Below are 14,003 nucleotides of genomic sequence, written 5' to 3'. Positions count from 1 at the left end.
ATTTATTCAAACTGAACTTTTGAAAAACCGGAAAATTGTAACACTGAAACATCAAAAAACAAAATAATTAAAAATCGAGAAATTGAAAAAATCAACAAAAAGAAACAATTTGCAGTTCTTCGATGTAAAATTTTTCTAATTCTCAATTTTTAATTCTTTATTTTCTCGATTTTTCATTTTTTAATGGTTCAACAAAAGGACAAATTTATTCAAACCGAAATTTTGAAAAATGTAAAAATGAGAAAATTGTAATCTTGAAATGTCTAAAAATTATAAAATTGAAAAATCAAAAAAATTTAAAATTGAGAAGTCAAAGAATTGAAAAAAATAAAGAAAAATTGAAAAAACCGAAAAAATGAAAATCAAAAATTGAAAATAAAACTTGAAATATCGAAAAATTTTAAAATTGAAAAATCGAAAAATGAAAAAATAAGAAATCAAACAAGTGAACAATTGAAAAAACAATTGAAAAGTCGGAAAATTGTAATATAGAACCCTGAAAACCCCGATTAATTAAAAATCGAGAAATTGAAAAATTGAAAAAACGAAAAACAAAAATTTCTATAAATTATATACTCAAAAATACAAAAATTTTTAATTTTGGAATCCAAAGATTTTCAAATGAAACTTGAAACATCGAAAAACTGAAAAATCGAAAAATGGAAAAATTAAGGAACGAATTGGATAATTCAAAAATCGAGAAATTGTAATATTGAAACCTCAAAACCCTGATTAATTAAAATTCGAGAAATTGAAAATGTTACTTCGACATTCCTCAACTTTTGAATTTTACAATTTGTGGGATTTTTCTATATCTAGAAAATTTAGTTTTCCGTGTTTTGAATTAATCAGTTTTTCGATTTTACAGTTTTTTTTTTCAATTTTTCAAATTTTCAGTTATCGAAGTTTACAGTTTCTCAAGTTTTCAGATTACAATTTTTAAATTTCTCGGTGTTTCAAGTTTCGTTTTTTCTATTTTTGATTTTCAATTTTGCAATGCGCCAACGTCATCAAAAAAGATTATAAGTGCAAAAAATTTATTTACAGCACATTATCAACGGGAATATATTACATCGGAAGAATGTCACGTAGACATTAGTTTGATTTGAATGAGTTTATCGCCCCAAAACAGATGACTAAAATTATTCATAAGCCTCCATTGAACAAAATATTCTAATTGTTATTATTACAAGTCTTACCTTATCATTATTTTATTGTTATAAAGACGAGCGTATTCTCACATTTTCCAAAAAATGGGGTGCCTCGTTCTTAATTTGATCAATAATAAATTGACTGATTCAATAATTTTTTTGAGTCACCAGTTTAAGCAAATCTAAAAAATATGAATGCGATGATTAAAAGTTCATATTTTGCACATTTGCGAAAGAGTTTATTCGGCAAAATTTTGAGATGGTATGTGATTTGCCAAAATCTGTCTTATCTTAGCAAGTTCTAGCCCCCCCCACCCACCCTCTCTTTCCTTGGAAGGTATGTCATTGGCAAAATCCGTCTTATCTTATTAAATACTTGCCCCGCCCACCCACCCTCTATTTTCTTATAGGATAAGTCATTTGCCAAAATCAGTCTTATCTTATCAAGTAATAACAAAAGTCAAAAAATTCAAAAGAAGAAAAATCAAATAGTCGAAGAAACGAAAAATTGAAGAAATGAAAAAACGAAGAAGCGAAGAAATGAAGAACTGCGTTATTCAAAAGACGTAAAACCCAAAAATTAATTGAAGAATGAAACATTAAAATATCCAAAAGATGAAAAACTGAAGAATTGAAAATCGAAAATCGAAAAAAGAAGAAATGAAAAGTTGAAAAAATCGGAAGACGAAATTGAATGAACGCAAAATTCCCTCTGTTCGATTTTTGGATTTTACAATTTCTCAATTTTTTGACTTTACAATTTTTCGAGAGAAGACACGTAAATAAAGAAAAATTAGAAATCGAGAATTTAAAAAATCGAAAAAAGGAGAAATGAAAAATTCAAACGGTGAAAAATAGAAAAATCCAACAATTCAAAAATTGAAAATTGAAAAATTGAAAATAGAGCATCTGACAAATCAAAAAGTCGGAAGACAGAAAAAGGAAACTTTTCCAATTTTGGATTTTTCGAATTAATCGTCCAAAATTTAAAAAATCGAAAAATTGAAAAGAAGAAATCGAATATTTGAAGAAAGGAAAAAACGAAAAAGAGAAAAAATTTTCGACTTTTCCACTATTCGATTTTGATGTTTGGATCTTTCGATTTATCAATTTTTGGATTTTTTGATTTTTCAGTTTCTCGATTTTGACTTTACGATTTCTCGATGGTTCGCCTCGACTTTTTGACTTTTTGATGGTTTTGGATTGTTTTAATTGTCATTGAGAATCTGAAAAATCGCAAAATTCAAAAGATGAGAAATCAAATAGTTGAAACGAAAAATTGATACAATTTAAAACCCATTTACTATGTACAATTTTGAAATGACGTCATCACATTAGTGGTGGGGATGATTAAACAAATTTCGGTTAGCGTTTTACCATCTACATGATGTACCTAATATAAATATAAAATTTGACAACGATTTACATGGCCTACCACGGAGAGTTCATTCAAACGTATCGAGAACGTATCAAAAACGTATCGTGGACGTAATCAAAACGTAGTGTAAAAAAACTCAGTGATACTCACACGAGCCGAACTTGAGCGGGCACCTCTGGATATCCATCGGAAAGTCCTCCAAATTCATAGGACATCCAGCTTTAATCGTCAATCTGAAAGAAGAGATGAATAATGTACCTAGTTTTTGTTAATTCAGGCTCCGGAATATGTAATTCGCAATTATCGAGTTCGGACGTTGAGCAAAAACCCGCTAAATTATGCACGTAAAAATCGGAATTAATTTTGCAAACCGTGTTATTGTGTGTAAATTTCATTATAAAGTTTGCTAAGTAGGACCGGATTAGAGACAAACGGCTTGATCACCGCCGGAACTTTTATTCCTAATTCCCTTAATTGACATAATCACTTGCAGAACTCTATTATAATTCTTTCATTATTCAAACGTTTCTCGGTTCTGGTACTTAGCGCGGATCACGAAATATTGCTCAATTTAATTATACCGGGAAGGGTGATTTACATTTATGTTTGGGATTTAGCGGCAGTTGTTGAAGAAATTTTACTTTTGATATTTTGCCGTAATTGAGAGCCAATTTCGTTCGCTATAATTAAGCACACAAGATTTTTTCTACTGAAAATTAATTTGAAAAACGCGATTATTGTTGCGAGCTCGATTTAAATCTTTATCTTCCCGTTCTACTCGAGTGGTGAAAAATCTCTTAATAAAAGAAAATAGGAAACAGTGTGGGCAAACTTCCAAACAGATACTGTTACATTGCCGAGCAAGGTCAAAATAAATTTCGACTTCCTCTGTCTGTTGAAGATTTAATTTAATTGGATGTCTATTTTAAGCACTTTGCTATTATTGTTTTTATTGTTGTAACAACAAAACGGAAGTCTTTAAAATCCTCGAACTTTTGTAGCAAACGACACTGGTGATAAAAATCTGCAGATGGCGTGGAGTTTAAGCCAATTTCCATAAAACAGAAATAAATTTCTAAATGGGACACAAGAAGATATATGTCGGATGTACAGAATATTGGTAACTGTAAATAAATAACAAAAATGTGTTCGAAGAAAAACCGGGAAACTTGTGTCCGTGTGTAATTTTTTTTCTCCAGAATAACTGAATATTTTTTGGAATATTATTATTTATTGTCGATTCTGTCTGATTCAATCACAGTTTGCTCGAATAAAATGAAATTAAAATTAAAAATGTTGCTGTTATTGTCGTTCGAAGGAAATCCATTAAAAAAATACCGACAAGAGATTGATTTTCTGTCCATAATTTATTCTTTTCGTTGCATTAACAACTTGAAATGAAAATTGTTTCTTGACTTTTTTAATTATTTCAACTGGATTAAAATTTTCATAAAGTCGTGTTGCTCACAAAATAAAATCCTCATGACTTGTCAACAACCGGCTATAAATTTTATGACACTCATTTATCCTGAAGCCCGAAGCACTCGTGAAAAAATCTGTCTTTATTCCGGCGGCGTTTATCGCGTACTCGAGATACTCGGAAAACAGCGAATATAAGTGAGGATAGTGGTAGTTTATTGAATTCATCTCACGTCCTATAAATCTCACGATGGTGCTCAACGAAACATCCTCAGATCGAAATCGTATGTGTGTACAGCGTAAAACGCAATAAATTTCAATTCGTGAAAATCTCTTCACGTTTACGTGTCCGTTTTTATTAGTTGCAACAAAAAGGTTGCGAACTAATTCAAACACCGCCGGTTCGAGATCCCGACGCAATTTATATAAAACCGCAGCCCCTGCAAAGCGAAACGCCGCTAAATTTCATTAGAGTTATCTTCGTCACATATTTTGGTTTATTTGGAGTCGATGTTTGACTTTGGAGAGGTGAATTTTGAGCGAATAATGCGTGTCGCGGGACGAGCTAAACGTGACGGGGTATATTTTTCTTTCCGAGCGTAAGCTAAGTGAGTATAGTATTCGAGTCCATCGAGCGACTGGCTACTTTCATGTGTTCTCGGCGTTTATGACCCCAAGAGTAGGAAAAATAGGTCCCCGTTTCCGTCTGTCTGTCCGCCGTAAGATATGTACCAATTTTTCGATTACTCGGTTTGTCGAATTTTTGATTTCTCATCTTTTCGATTTCACTTATTCAATTTGTCAGTTTTCAATTTTTAAATTACTCAATTTTTCGATATTTCACTGTTGGGATGTTCAATTTTTCCATTCTCCAAATTCTCCATTTTTCAAAATTTTCGATTTTCCGATTTTCCCGTTTTTAGATTTCTCAATTTTCCAGTGTTTCAGTTTTACGATTTTTCAATTTTTCGATTTGTCAACTTCTGTTTAATCGATTTCCTCAATTTCTTGATTATTGAAATTTTAGATTTCTCGGTTTTTTATTTTTCGATTTCCCAATTTTTCGATGTTTCAGGTTTGCGATTTTTCAGTTTTTCGATTCTCAATTTTTCGATTTTTTAATTTTTCAATTTCTCAATTTTTGACGTCTTCATATTTTAGATTTTTCGCTTTCTCGATTTTTAGATTTTACAGTTTTTTAATTCTTCAATTTTTCGACTTTTCAATTTTTTGATTTTTAATAATTTTCTATCGATGATTTATAGATTTTTCTTCATTTAAAATTTTTCAGTTTTTCAATGTTTTGTCATTTCAGTTTTGGAATTTTTCAATTTCTCGGTTTTTCAGGTTTTCGACTCTTCAATTTTTCGATTTTTTAAATTCCGGATTTTTCCATTTCACGGTTTTTCAATTTTTCTACTTTTTGGATTTTCGATCTTTCAATTTTTGGATTTTTAATTTTCAGGTTTATTTCAATGTTTCGATTTTTTTGATTTTTTATGATTCGACTTCTCGAATTTTCAATTTTTCTTGGATTTTTCGATATTTCAGTTTTGGGATTTTTAATATTTTGATTCCTCAGTTTCTCGATTCTTCAAATTTTCCAGATTTTTTCATTTTTCTATTTCTCAATTTTCCGATGATTCAATTTTTTGATTCTTTAATTATTCGATTTAAAAAATTTTCAATTTCTCAATTCTTGATGTTTCCAAATTTTAGATTTTCCGCTTTCTCCATTTCTCGATTTCTCGATTTTTAGGTTTTCCAATTTTTCAATCATTCAATTTTTCGACTTTTCAATTTTTCACTCAGGTTTTTAATTTTTCAGTTTTTGGATTTTTTATCATTTTCGACAGATGATTTTTCAATTTTTTTTACTTTTAAATTTTTCAGTTTTTCACTTTTTGACTTTTCGATTTTTCGATTTTGGGATATGAAGAAAAAGGACAAAAAGGACGAAAAGGACGAAAAGTACGAAACGGACTACAAGGACGAAAAGGACGAAAAGAACAAAAAAGGCGTAAAGGACCAAAAAACGAAACGGAAGAAAAGAACGAAAAGGACGAAAATGACGAAAAGGACGAAACAGGACGAAGAAAGACGAAATAGGACGAAAAGGACGAAAAGGACGAAAGAGGACGAATAAGGAAGAAAAAGGTTTAATAAGGACGAAAAATGTCGAAAAAGGATGAAGAAGGACGAAAGGACGAACAGGACGAAAAAGGACAAATAAGGATGAAAAAGGACGAAAAAGAACGAAAAAGGACGAATAGGACGAAAAGAATGAAAAAGGACGAAAGAGAACGAAGGGCGGTAAAGGACGAAGAAGGACGCAAAAGGACGAAAAGGACGAAATAGGACGAAAAAGGTCTAAAAAGGACGAAAATGGTCGAAAATGGACGAAAAAGAACGACAAAGGACGAAAAGAATGAACAAGACGAAAGAGGACGAAAAGGGACGAGAAATTAGACAAAACATTAAAAAACTGAAAAATTTAAAATGAAGAAAAATCATTAAATCATCGATGGAAAATTTTACAAATCCAAAAATTGAGAACTATAACACCTGAAAAACTGAAAAATTGAAAAGTCAAAAGATTGAAGAATTGAAAAACTGTAAAATCTAAAAATCGAGAAAGCGGAAAATCTAAAATTTGGAAACGTCAAAAATTGAAAAATAGAAAAATAAAAAAATCGAAAAATTCAGAAATAGAAAAATTAAAAAAATCGAAAAATTGAGAATCGAAAAATTGAAAAATCGAAAAATTGAGAATCGAAAAATTGAAAAATCGCAAAACTGAAATATCGGAAAATTGGGAAATCGAAAAATAAAAAAACCGAGAAATCAAAAATTTCAATAATCAAGAAATTGAGGAAACGAAGTATTAAAAACCTAGAACTTAAATACACAAAAATTGACAAATCTAAGACAAACTGGAAAATCGAAAACTTGAAAAATAAAACCTGAAAAATCCGAAAATTGGATAGTCGAAAAAGTAAAGAATGGAAAAACTGGAAAATCTAAAATAGTACAAAATTTACAAAATAGAAGAATTGAAAAATTGAACAATCGACAAAAATGAAAAATCACAAAACTGAAACGACGAATAATGGAAAAATTGAAAAATTGGAAAATTTAAGTATCGAAAACCTGAAAAATCGAGAAATTTAAAAATTCCAAAACTGAAATGACGAAAAATTGGGAAACTGAATAATTGAAAATTCGAACTTTCCCTAATTTATTGTTTTGTCGTTTCAGTTTTGGAATTTTTCAATTTTTCGGTTTTTCAGGTTTTTAACTCTTTCATTTTTCACTTTTTCTACTTTTTGGCTGCTCGATTTTTCAATTTTTCGATTTTTAAATTTCAGCTTTTCAATTTCTCAATGTTTCGTTTGTTTGATTTTTTCATGATTCGACTTTTCAATTTTTCTTGGATTTTTCAATTTTTCGATATTTCAAGTTTCATTTTAAAATCTTCGGATTCTGAAATTAAAATTTTTTGTATTTTTGATTAATTAATTTAAAAAAATGTTTGTTTTCCGTTTTTTCAATTTTTCGATTTTTCAATTTAAAATTTTTTCGATATTTCAAGTTTCATTTTTCAATTTTTGATTCTCATTTTTTCGGTTTTTTCAATTTTTCTTTATTTTTTCAATTCTTTGACTTCTCAATTTTTAATTTTTTTGATTTTCAGTTATGGGATTTTTAATATTTTGATTCCTCAGTTTCTAGATTCTTCAAAATTTTGATTTCTCGATTTTAAACATTTTTCTATTTCTCAATTTTCCGATGTTTCAGTTGTTGCAATTTTTCAATTTTTCGATTTTAAAATTTTTCAATTTCCCAATTTATGATTTTTCCAATTTTTAGGATTTCCGCTTTCTTCACTTCTCGATTTCTCAATTTTTAGGTTTTCCAGTTTTTTAAATCATTCAGTTTTTCGACTTTTCAATTTTTCACTTTCTCAGGTTTTTGATTTTTCAATTTTTGGATTTTTAATAATTGTCGATCAATGATTTGTCAATTTTTTTTAATTTAAAGTTTTTCAGTTTTTCAATTTTTGGATTTTCAGTTTTGGAATTTTTAAATTTCTAGATTTTTCAGGTTTTCGATTCTTAAATTTTTCAATTTTTCAATTTTTCGAATTTTTAAATTCTGGATTTTTAGATTGCTTTGTTTTTCAATTTTTCGTCGGTTCAGTGTTGGGATTTTTCATTTTTGTATATTGTTCACTTTTTCAATTCGTCTATTTTTTAAATTTTGGATTTTTTAATTTTTTAATTTTCCATGTACCGAGTTCTCGATTTTTCGATTTTTTATATTATGGATTTTTCAATTTCAGAGTTTTTCGATTTTTCCACTTTTCGGCTTTTCGATTTTTCAATTTTTCGGTTTTAAATTTTAGATTTTAAAGTTTTTCAGTTTTTGTCATTTCCAAATGTTTATTTCTATTTTCTTTACCTCTCGATTTCTCGATTTTTAGATTTTTCAGTTTTTCACTTTTGACTTTTTTTCGATTTTTTAATTTTGCAATATCTCGATATCGCGATCTTTTGATGTTTCGTTTCTCGATGCTTCAGTTTTTCAGTTTTTCGATATTTCGATTTTTCAACTACTTATTCGATTTTCCAATTTTTCGTCATTTTAGTTTTCGAATTTTTCAATTTCCAATTTTTCAATTTTTCGATTTTTTGATGTTGCGATTTCTCGGTTTTTCGACTTTTCGGCTTTTCAAGTCTTCATTTTTTCGATTTTAAAATTTTGTTTGTCGAAGTTTAGATTTTTCAATGTTTCAAATTCTCGGTTTTTTGATGCTTCGTTTTTCGGTTTCAGTTTTCCAATGTTTCGATTTTTCCGTTTTGAAAATTTTTGAGTTTGTGGCTTTTCGATTTTTCGATTTTTCAATTTTCCCAAATTTTCGGTTTTTTTTTTACGAATTCTTCGTCATTTCAGATTGGGAATTTTTCAATTGTTCTCGATTTTTCAATTTTTCAATTTTTTAAATTTAAAAGTTTTCGATTTCTAGGTTTTCGATTTTTTCACTTTTCGGCTTTTCGATATTTCAATTTTTCGATTTTTATCTTTCAGGTTTTCAATTTTTCTTGTTTCGATTTTTTGATTTTTTTTATGATTCGACCTTTCGCATTTTCAATTTTTCTTGAATGTTTTTGAATTTTTCGATATTTCAGTTTTGGGATTTTTAATATTTTGATTCCTCAGTTTCTCGATTCTTCAAAATTTTAATTTCCCGATTTTAAACATTTTTCTGTTTCTCAATTTTCCGATGTTGCAATTTTTGCAATTTTTCAATTTTTCGATTTTAAAATTTTTCAATTTCACAATTTTTGATTTTTCCAAATTTTAGATTTTCCAGTTTTTAAATCATTCAATTTGTCGACTTTTCAATTTTTCACTTTCGCACGTTTTTGATTTTTCAATTTTTGGATGTTTAATAATCGTCGATCAATGATTTGTCAATTTTTTTTAATTGAAAGATTTTCAGTTTTTTAATTCTTGGATTTTTTTTCATTTTCGATCGATGATTTGTCAATTATTTTTTTTAAATTAAATTTTTCAGTTTTACACTTTTTGACTTTTCGATTTTTCGATTTTGGGATATTTCGTTTTCTCAATTTTTCGATGTTTCTATTTTTCGATTTTCCAATTATTCAATGTCCCAATTTTTTGTCATTTCAATTTTGGAATCTTTAAATTTCTCGATTTTTCAGATTTTCGATTCTTAAAAGATTCAATTTTTCGATTTTTTAAATTCTGGAATTTTAGATTTCTGTTTTTCAATTTTTCGTCGTCTCAGTTTCGGGATTTTTCATTTTTGTCTATTGTTCAGTTTTTCAATTCTTCTATTTTTTAAATTTTGAATTTTTCAATTTTTTTATTTTCCGTGTACCGAGTTCTCGATTATTCAATTTTTCGATTTTTAAAGTTTTCGTCATTTCAGTTTTGGAATTTTTCAATTTTTTGATTTTTCAGATTTTTGATTGTTCAATTCCGATTTCTCAATTTTTCAATTCGTCGATTTTTTGATTTTTTGATGTTGCGATTTCTCGGTTTTTCAATTTTTGGCTTTTGGGTTTTTCAATTCTTCATTTTTTCGATTTGACTTATTCAATTTGTCAATTTTCAGTTTTTAAATTACTCAATTTTTCGATATTCCACTGCTGGGATTTTCAAATTTTCGTTTCTCCAAATTGTCCATTTTTCAAAATTTTCGATTTTCCGATTTTCTCATTTTTAGATTTCTCAATTTTCCAATGTTTCAGTTTTACGATTTTTCAATTTTTGTCGTATCTGAGTTTTCGATTTTTCGATTTTCAGATTTTTTGATTTTTCACTTATTCAATTATTCTTATTCACTTATTCAATTTTTGTGTATTTAAGTTCTGGATTTTTAATATTTCGTTTCCTCAATTTCTTGATTATTGAAATTTTCGATGTTTCAGTTTTGCGATTTTTCAATTTTTCGATTTTTAATTTTTTTATTTCTCAATTCTTTGACGTTTCCAAATTTTAGATTTTCCGCTTTCACGACTTCTCCATTTCTCGATTTTTAGATTACAGTTTTTCAATTCTTCAATCTTTCGACTTTTCAATTTTTCGAATTTTCAGGTGTTATAGTTCTCAATTTTTGGATTTTTAATAATTTACCATCGATGATTTGTCAATGTTTCTTCATTTTTAATTTTTCAGTTTTTCATTGTTTTGTCTAATTTCTCCACCTTTTCGTCCTTTTTCGTCCTTTTCGTCCTTTTGGTCCTTTTTCATCATTTTCGTCCTTATTCGTCCTATTTCGTCCTTCGTCCTTTTTCGTCCTTTTCGTCCTTTTCGTCCTTTTCGTCCGTTTTCGTCCTGTTCGTCTTTTTTCGTCTTTGTTTCGTCCATTTCGACCTTTTTCGTCCTTGTTAGCGCTTTTTCGTCCTCTTTCGTCCTTTTCGTCCTTTTGCGTCCTTCTACGTCGTTCTTCGTCCTTTACCGTCCTTCGTCCTCTTCCGTCCTATTTCATTCTTTTCGTCTTTTTCGTCCTTTTTCGTCCTTTTTCGTCCTTTTTCGTACTTATTCGACCTTTGTCGTCCTTACTCTTTTTTCGTCCTTATTTGTCCTTCGTCCTTTTTCGTCCTTTTTCGACCTTTTTCGTCCTTTTTCATCCTTCGTCCTTATTCGTTTTTTGGTTTTCGATGATTTATCGATTTTTCTTCATTTTAAATTTTTCTGTTTTTCAATGTTTTGCCGAGTTTCTCATCCTTTTTCGTTCTCTTTCGATCTGTTCGCCCTTTTTCGTCCTTTTTATCCTTTCCAGCCTTCTGGTCCTTTGCGTTTTTTTCGTATTTTTTATCTTTTTCGTCCTTTTCGTCCTTTTCGTCCTTTTCGTCCTTTTTCGTGCTGTTCGTACTTTGTCGTCCTTTTTCGACCTTTTCCGTCCTTTTTAGATTTGTTTCGTCCTTTGTCGTCCTCTTTCGTTCTTTTCGTCCTTTTTCATCCTTCTTCGTCCTTCTTCGTCCGTTACCCTCCTTCGTTCTCTTTCGTCCTTTTTCGTTCTTTTCGTCCTTTTTCGACCTTTTTCGTCCTCCGTTTTTTTCGTCCTTCTTCGTCCTTTTTCGTCCTTCGTCCTTTTTCGTCCTTTTCGTCCTTTTCGTCCTTTTCGTCCTTTTCGTCCTTTACGTCCTTTTCGTTCTTTTCATCCGTTTCGTCCTTTTGGTCCTTTTAATCCTTTTGGTCTTTTTGGTCCTTTTCGTCCTTTTGGTCCGTTTCGTACTTTTCGTTCTTTTCCTCCTCTTGGTCCTTTTCATCCTTTTGGTCCTTATTCGTCCTTTCCGTCCTTTTCGTCCTTTTTCGTCCTTTCCTTAATTTAGTGTTTTGTCATTTCAGTTTTGGAATTTTTCAATATCTCGGTTTTTCAAGTTTTCGACTGTTCAATTTTTCGATTTTTTAAATGCTGGATTTTTCCAATTCACGGTTTTTCAATTTTTCTACTTTTCGGCTTTTCGATCTCTCATTTTTTCGATTTTTAAATTTCAGGTTTTCAATTTGTCATTGTTTCGATTTAAAATTTTTTTATGATTCGACTTCTCGAATTTTCAATTTTTCTTGGATTTTTCAATTTTTCGGTATTTCAGTTTTGGGATTTTTAATGTTTTGATTCCTCAGTTTCTCGATTCTTCCAAATTTTGATTTCCCGATTTTAAACATTTTCAGTTTTTGCAATTTTTCAATTTTTTATTTTTCCAAATTTTAGATTTTCCAGTTTTTAAATCATTCAATTTTTTGACTTTTCAATTTTCCAGTTTCTCAGGTTTTTGATTCTTCATTTTTTGGATTTTTAATAATCGTCGATCAATGATTTGTCAATTTTTTTTAATTTAAAGTTTTTCAGTTTTTCAATTCTTGGATTTTTTATCATTTGCGATAGATGATTTGTCATTTTTTTTTTAAATTAAATTTTTCAGTTTTTCACTTTTTGACTTTTTGATTTTTCGATTTTGGGATATTTCGTTTTCTCAATTTTTCGATGTTTCTATTTTTCGATTTTCCAATTATTCAATGTCCCAATTTTTTGTCATTTCAATTTTGGAATCTTTAAATTTCTCGATTTTTCAGATTTTCGATTCTTAAAGGATTCAATTTTTCGATTTTTTAAATTCTGGATTTTTAGATTTCTGTTTCTCAATTTTTCATCGTTTCAGTTTCGGGATTCTTCATTTTTGTCTATTGTTCAGTTTTTCAATTCTTTTATTTTCCATGTACCGAATTCTCGATTATTCAATTTTTCGATTTTTAAAGTTTTCGTTATTTCAGTTTTGGAATTTTTCAATTTTTTGATTTTTCAGATTTTTGATTGTTCAATTCCGATTTCTCAATTTTTCAATTCGTCGATTTTTTGATTTTTTGATGTTGCGATTTTTGACTTTTCGGTTTTTCAATTCTTCATTTTTTCGATTTTAAAATTTTGTGTTTGTTGAAGTTAGATTTTTCAATGTTTCAAATTCTCGGTTTTTTGATGTTTCGTTTTTCGGTTTCAGTTTTCCAATGTTTCGATTTTTCCGTTTTGCAAATTTTTGAGTTTGTGGCTTTTCGAATTTTCGATTTTCCATTTTTTCAATTTTCCCAATTTTTCGGTTTTTCTTTTTGCCAATTTTTCGTCATTTCAGATTTGGAATTTTTCAATTGTTCTCGATTTTCCAGTTTTTCGATTTTTTAAATTTTGAATTTTTCGATTTCTAGGTTTTTCGATTTTTTCACTTTTCGGCTTTTCGATATTTCAATTTTTCGATTTATAAATTTTAGATTTTTAAATTTTTGAATTTTCAGTTAATTGATTTTTCAATTTGTACTTTCTGAGCGTAAGCGGCGACTAGCTATTTTCATATTTTCTCGAAATCCAGAATAGGAAAAAAATGGTCGCCCATTTCTGTCTGTCTGTCTGTCTGTGGGGATTTTTATTAGACAGAATACTAGTCCTCAAAACTACCAGACTGATTGTCAACTTGTGTAGATATATTCTATTTTATAAAAGTGGTCAAATCTGATTTATCATAGTTTTTAGAATTGCTTATACATGGTGTCAAAAATATTAACGAATGAGGCGGTTTATTATATTGATTAAATCGAAAACGACTCAGTACATTTTCCCGAAAATATACACACGATTTTAACTTATAAGGGATGTCATAAAAAATAAATTTCGCAGAATCAAACTTTAATTTGTGGTGCACTATCTCGTCCACGAACCAGCTTTTAATTAAAAGCGTAAAAGCCAAAGCTCTTAAAAATCTTTTCTTAATAAAGCACAAACAGTCGGGACCTTTGCAGTGTTTGCCTCCTTGCGGAAGTTTAAGCTGATCGAAGTGGAACAGCGGTTAATCGAGCCCCAATTAATATTAGTAAATTAACTCAATGGCACGTAATCTCCGATCCTTCAGCAAACTATGCAAATGTGAAAAGCTTTGCCGTGCCACGGACGAGCTTAATTAAACTTTGTCTCAGAATGCACAGATCGCAATTGAGTCTAACTGGAACGTGTAAGTCCTTGTTTGCCGAAG

At 29.3% G+C, this 14,003-nt stretch overlaps 1 protein-coding gene across 5 annotated transcripts in view; it reads right to left on the bottom strand.

Annotated features, from left to right (window-relative positions):
• LOC135140974 (gamma-aminobutyric acid receptor alpha-like) overlaps positions 1–14,003 on the bottom strand; it is a 90,528-nt gene that overhangs the window by 26,250 nt on the left and 50,275 nt on the right. For all 5 annotated transcript variants that reach the window (XM_064071734.1, XM_064071738.1, XM_064071735.1 and 2 more), the window contains one exon: positions 2,680–2,762. In XM_064071734.1, coding sequence (XP_063927804.1) covers positions 2,680–2,762 — 83 coding nt within the window. The remainder of the gene's footprint in view (positions 1–2,679; positions 2,763–14,003) is intronic.

This window comes from Zophobas morio, unplaced genomic scaffold (genome assembly GCF_036711695.1).
Source record: "Zophobas morio isolate AGI-343-1 ecotype UQ-CSIRO unplaced genomic scaffold, CSIRO_AGI_Zmor_V1 ptg000041l, whole genome shotgun sequence".
Classification (NCBI taxonomy): domain Eukaryota; kingdom Metazoa; phylum Arthropoda; class Insecta; order Coleoptera; family Tenebrionidae; genus Zophobas; species Zophobas morio.
This window is presented reverse-complemented; position numbering and strand designations above follow the sequence as displayed.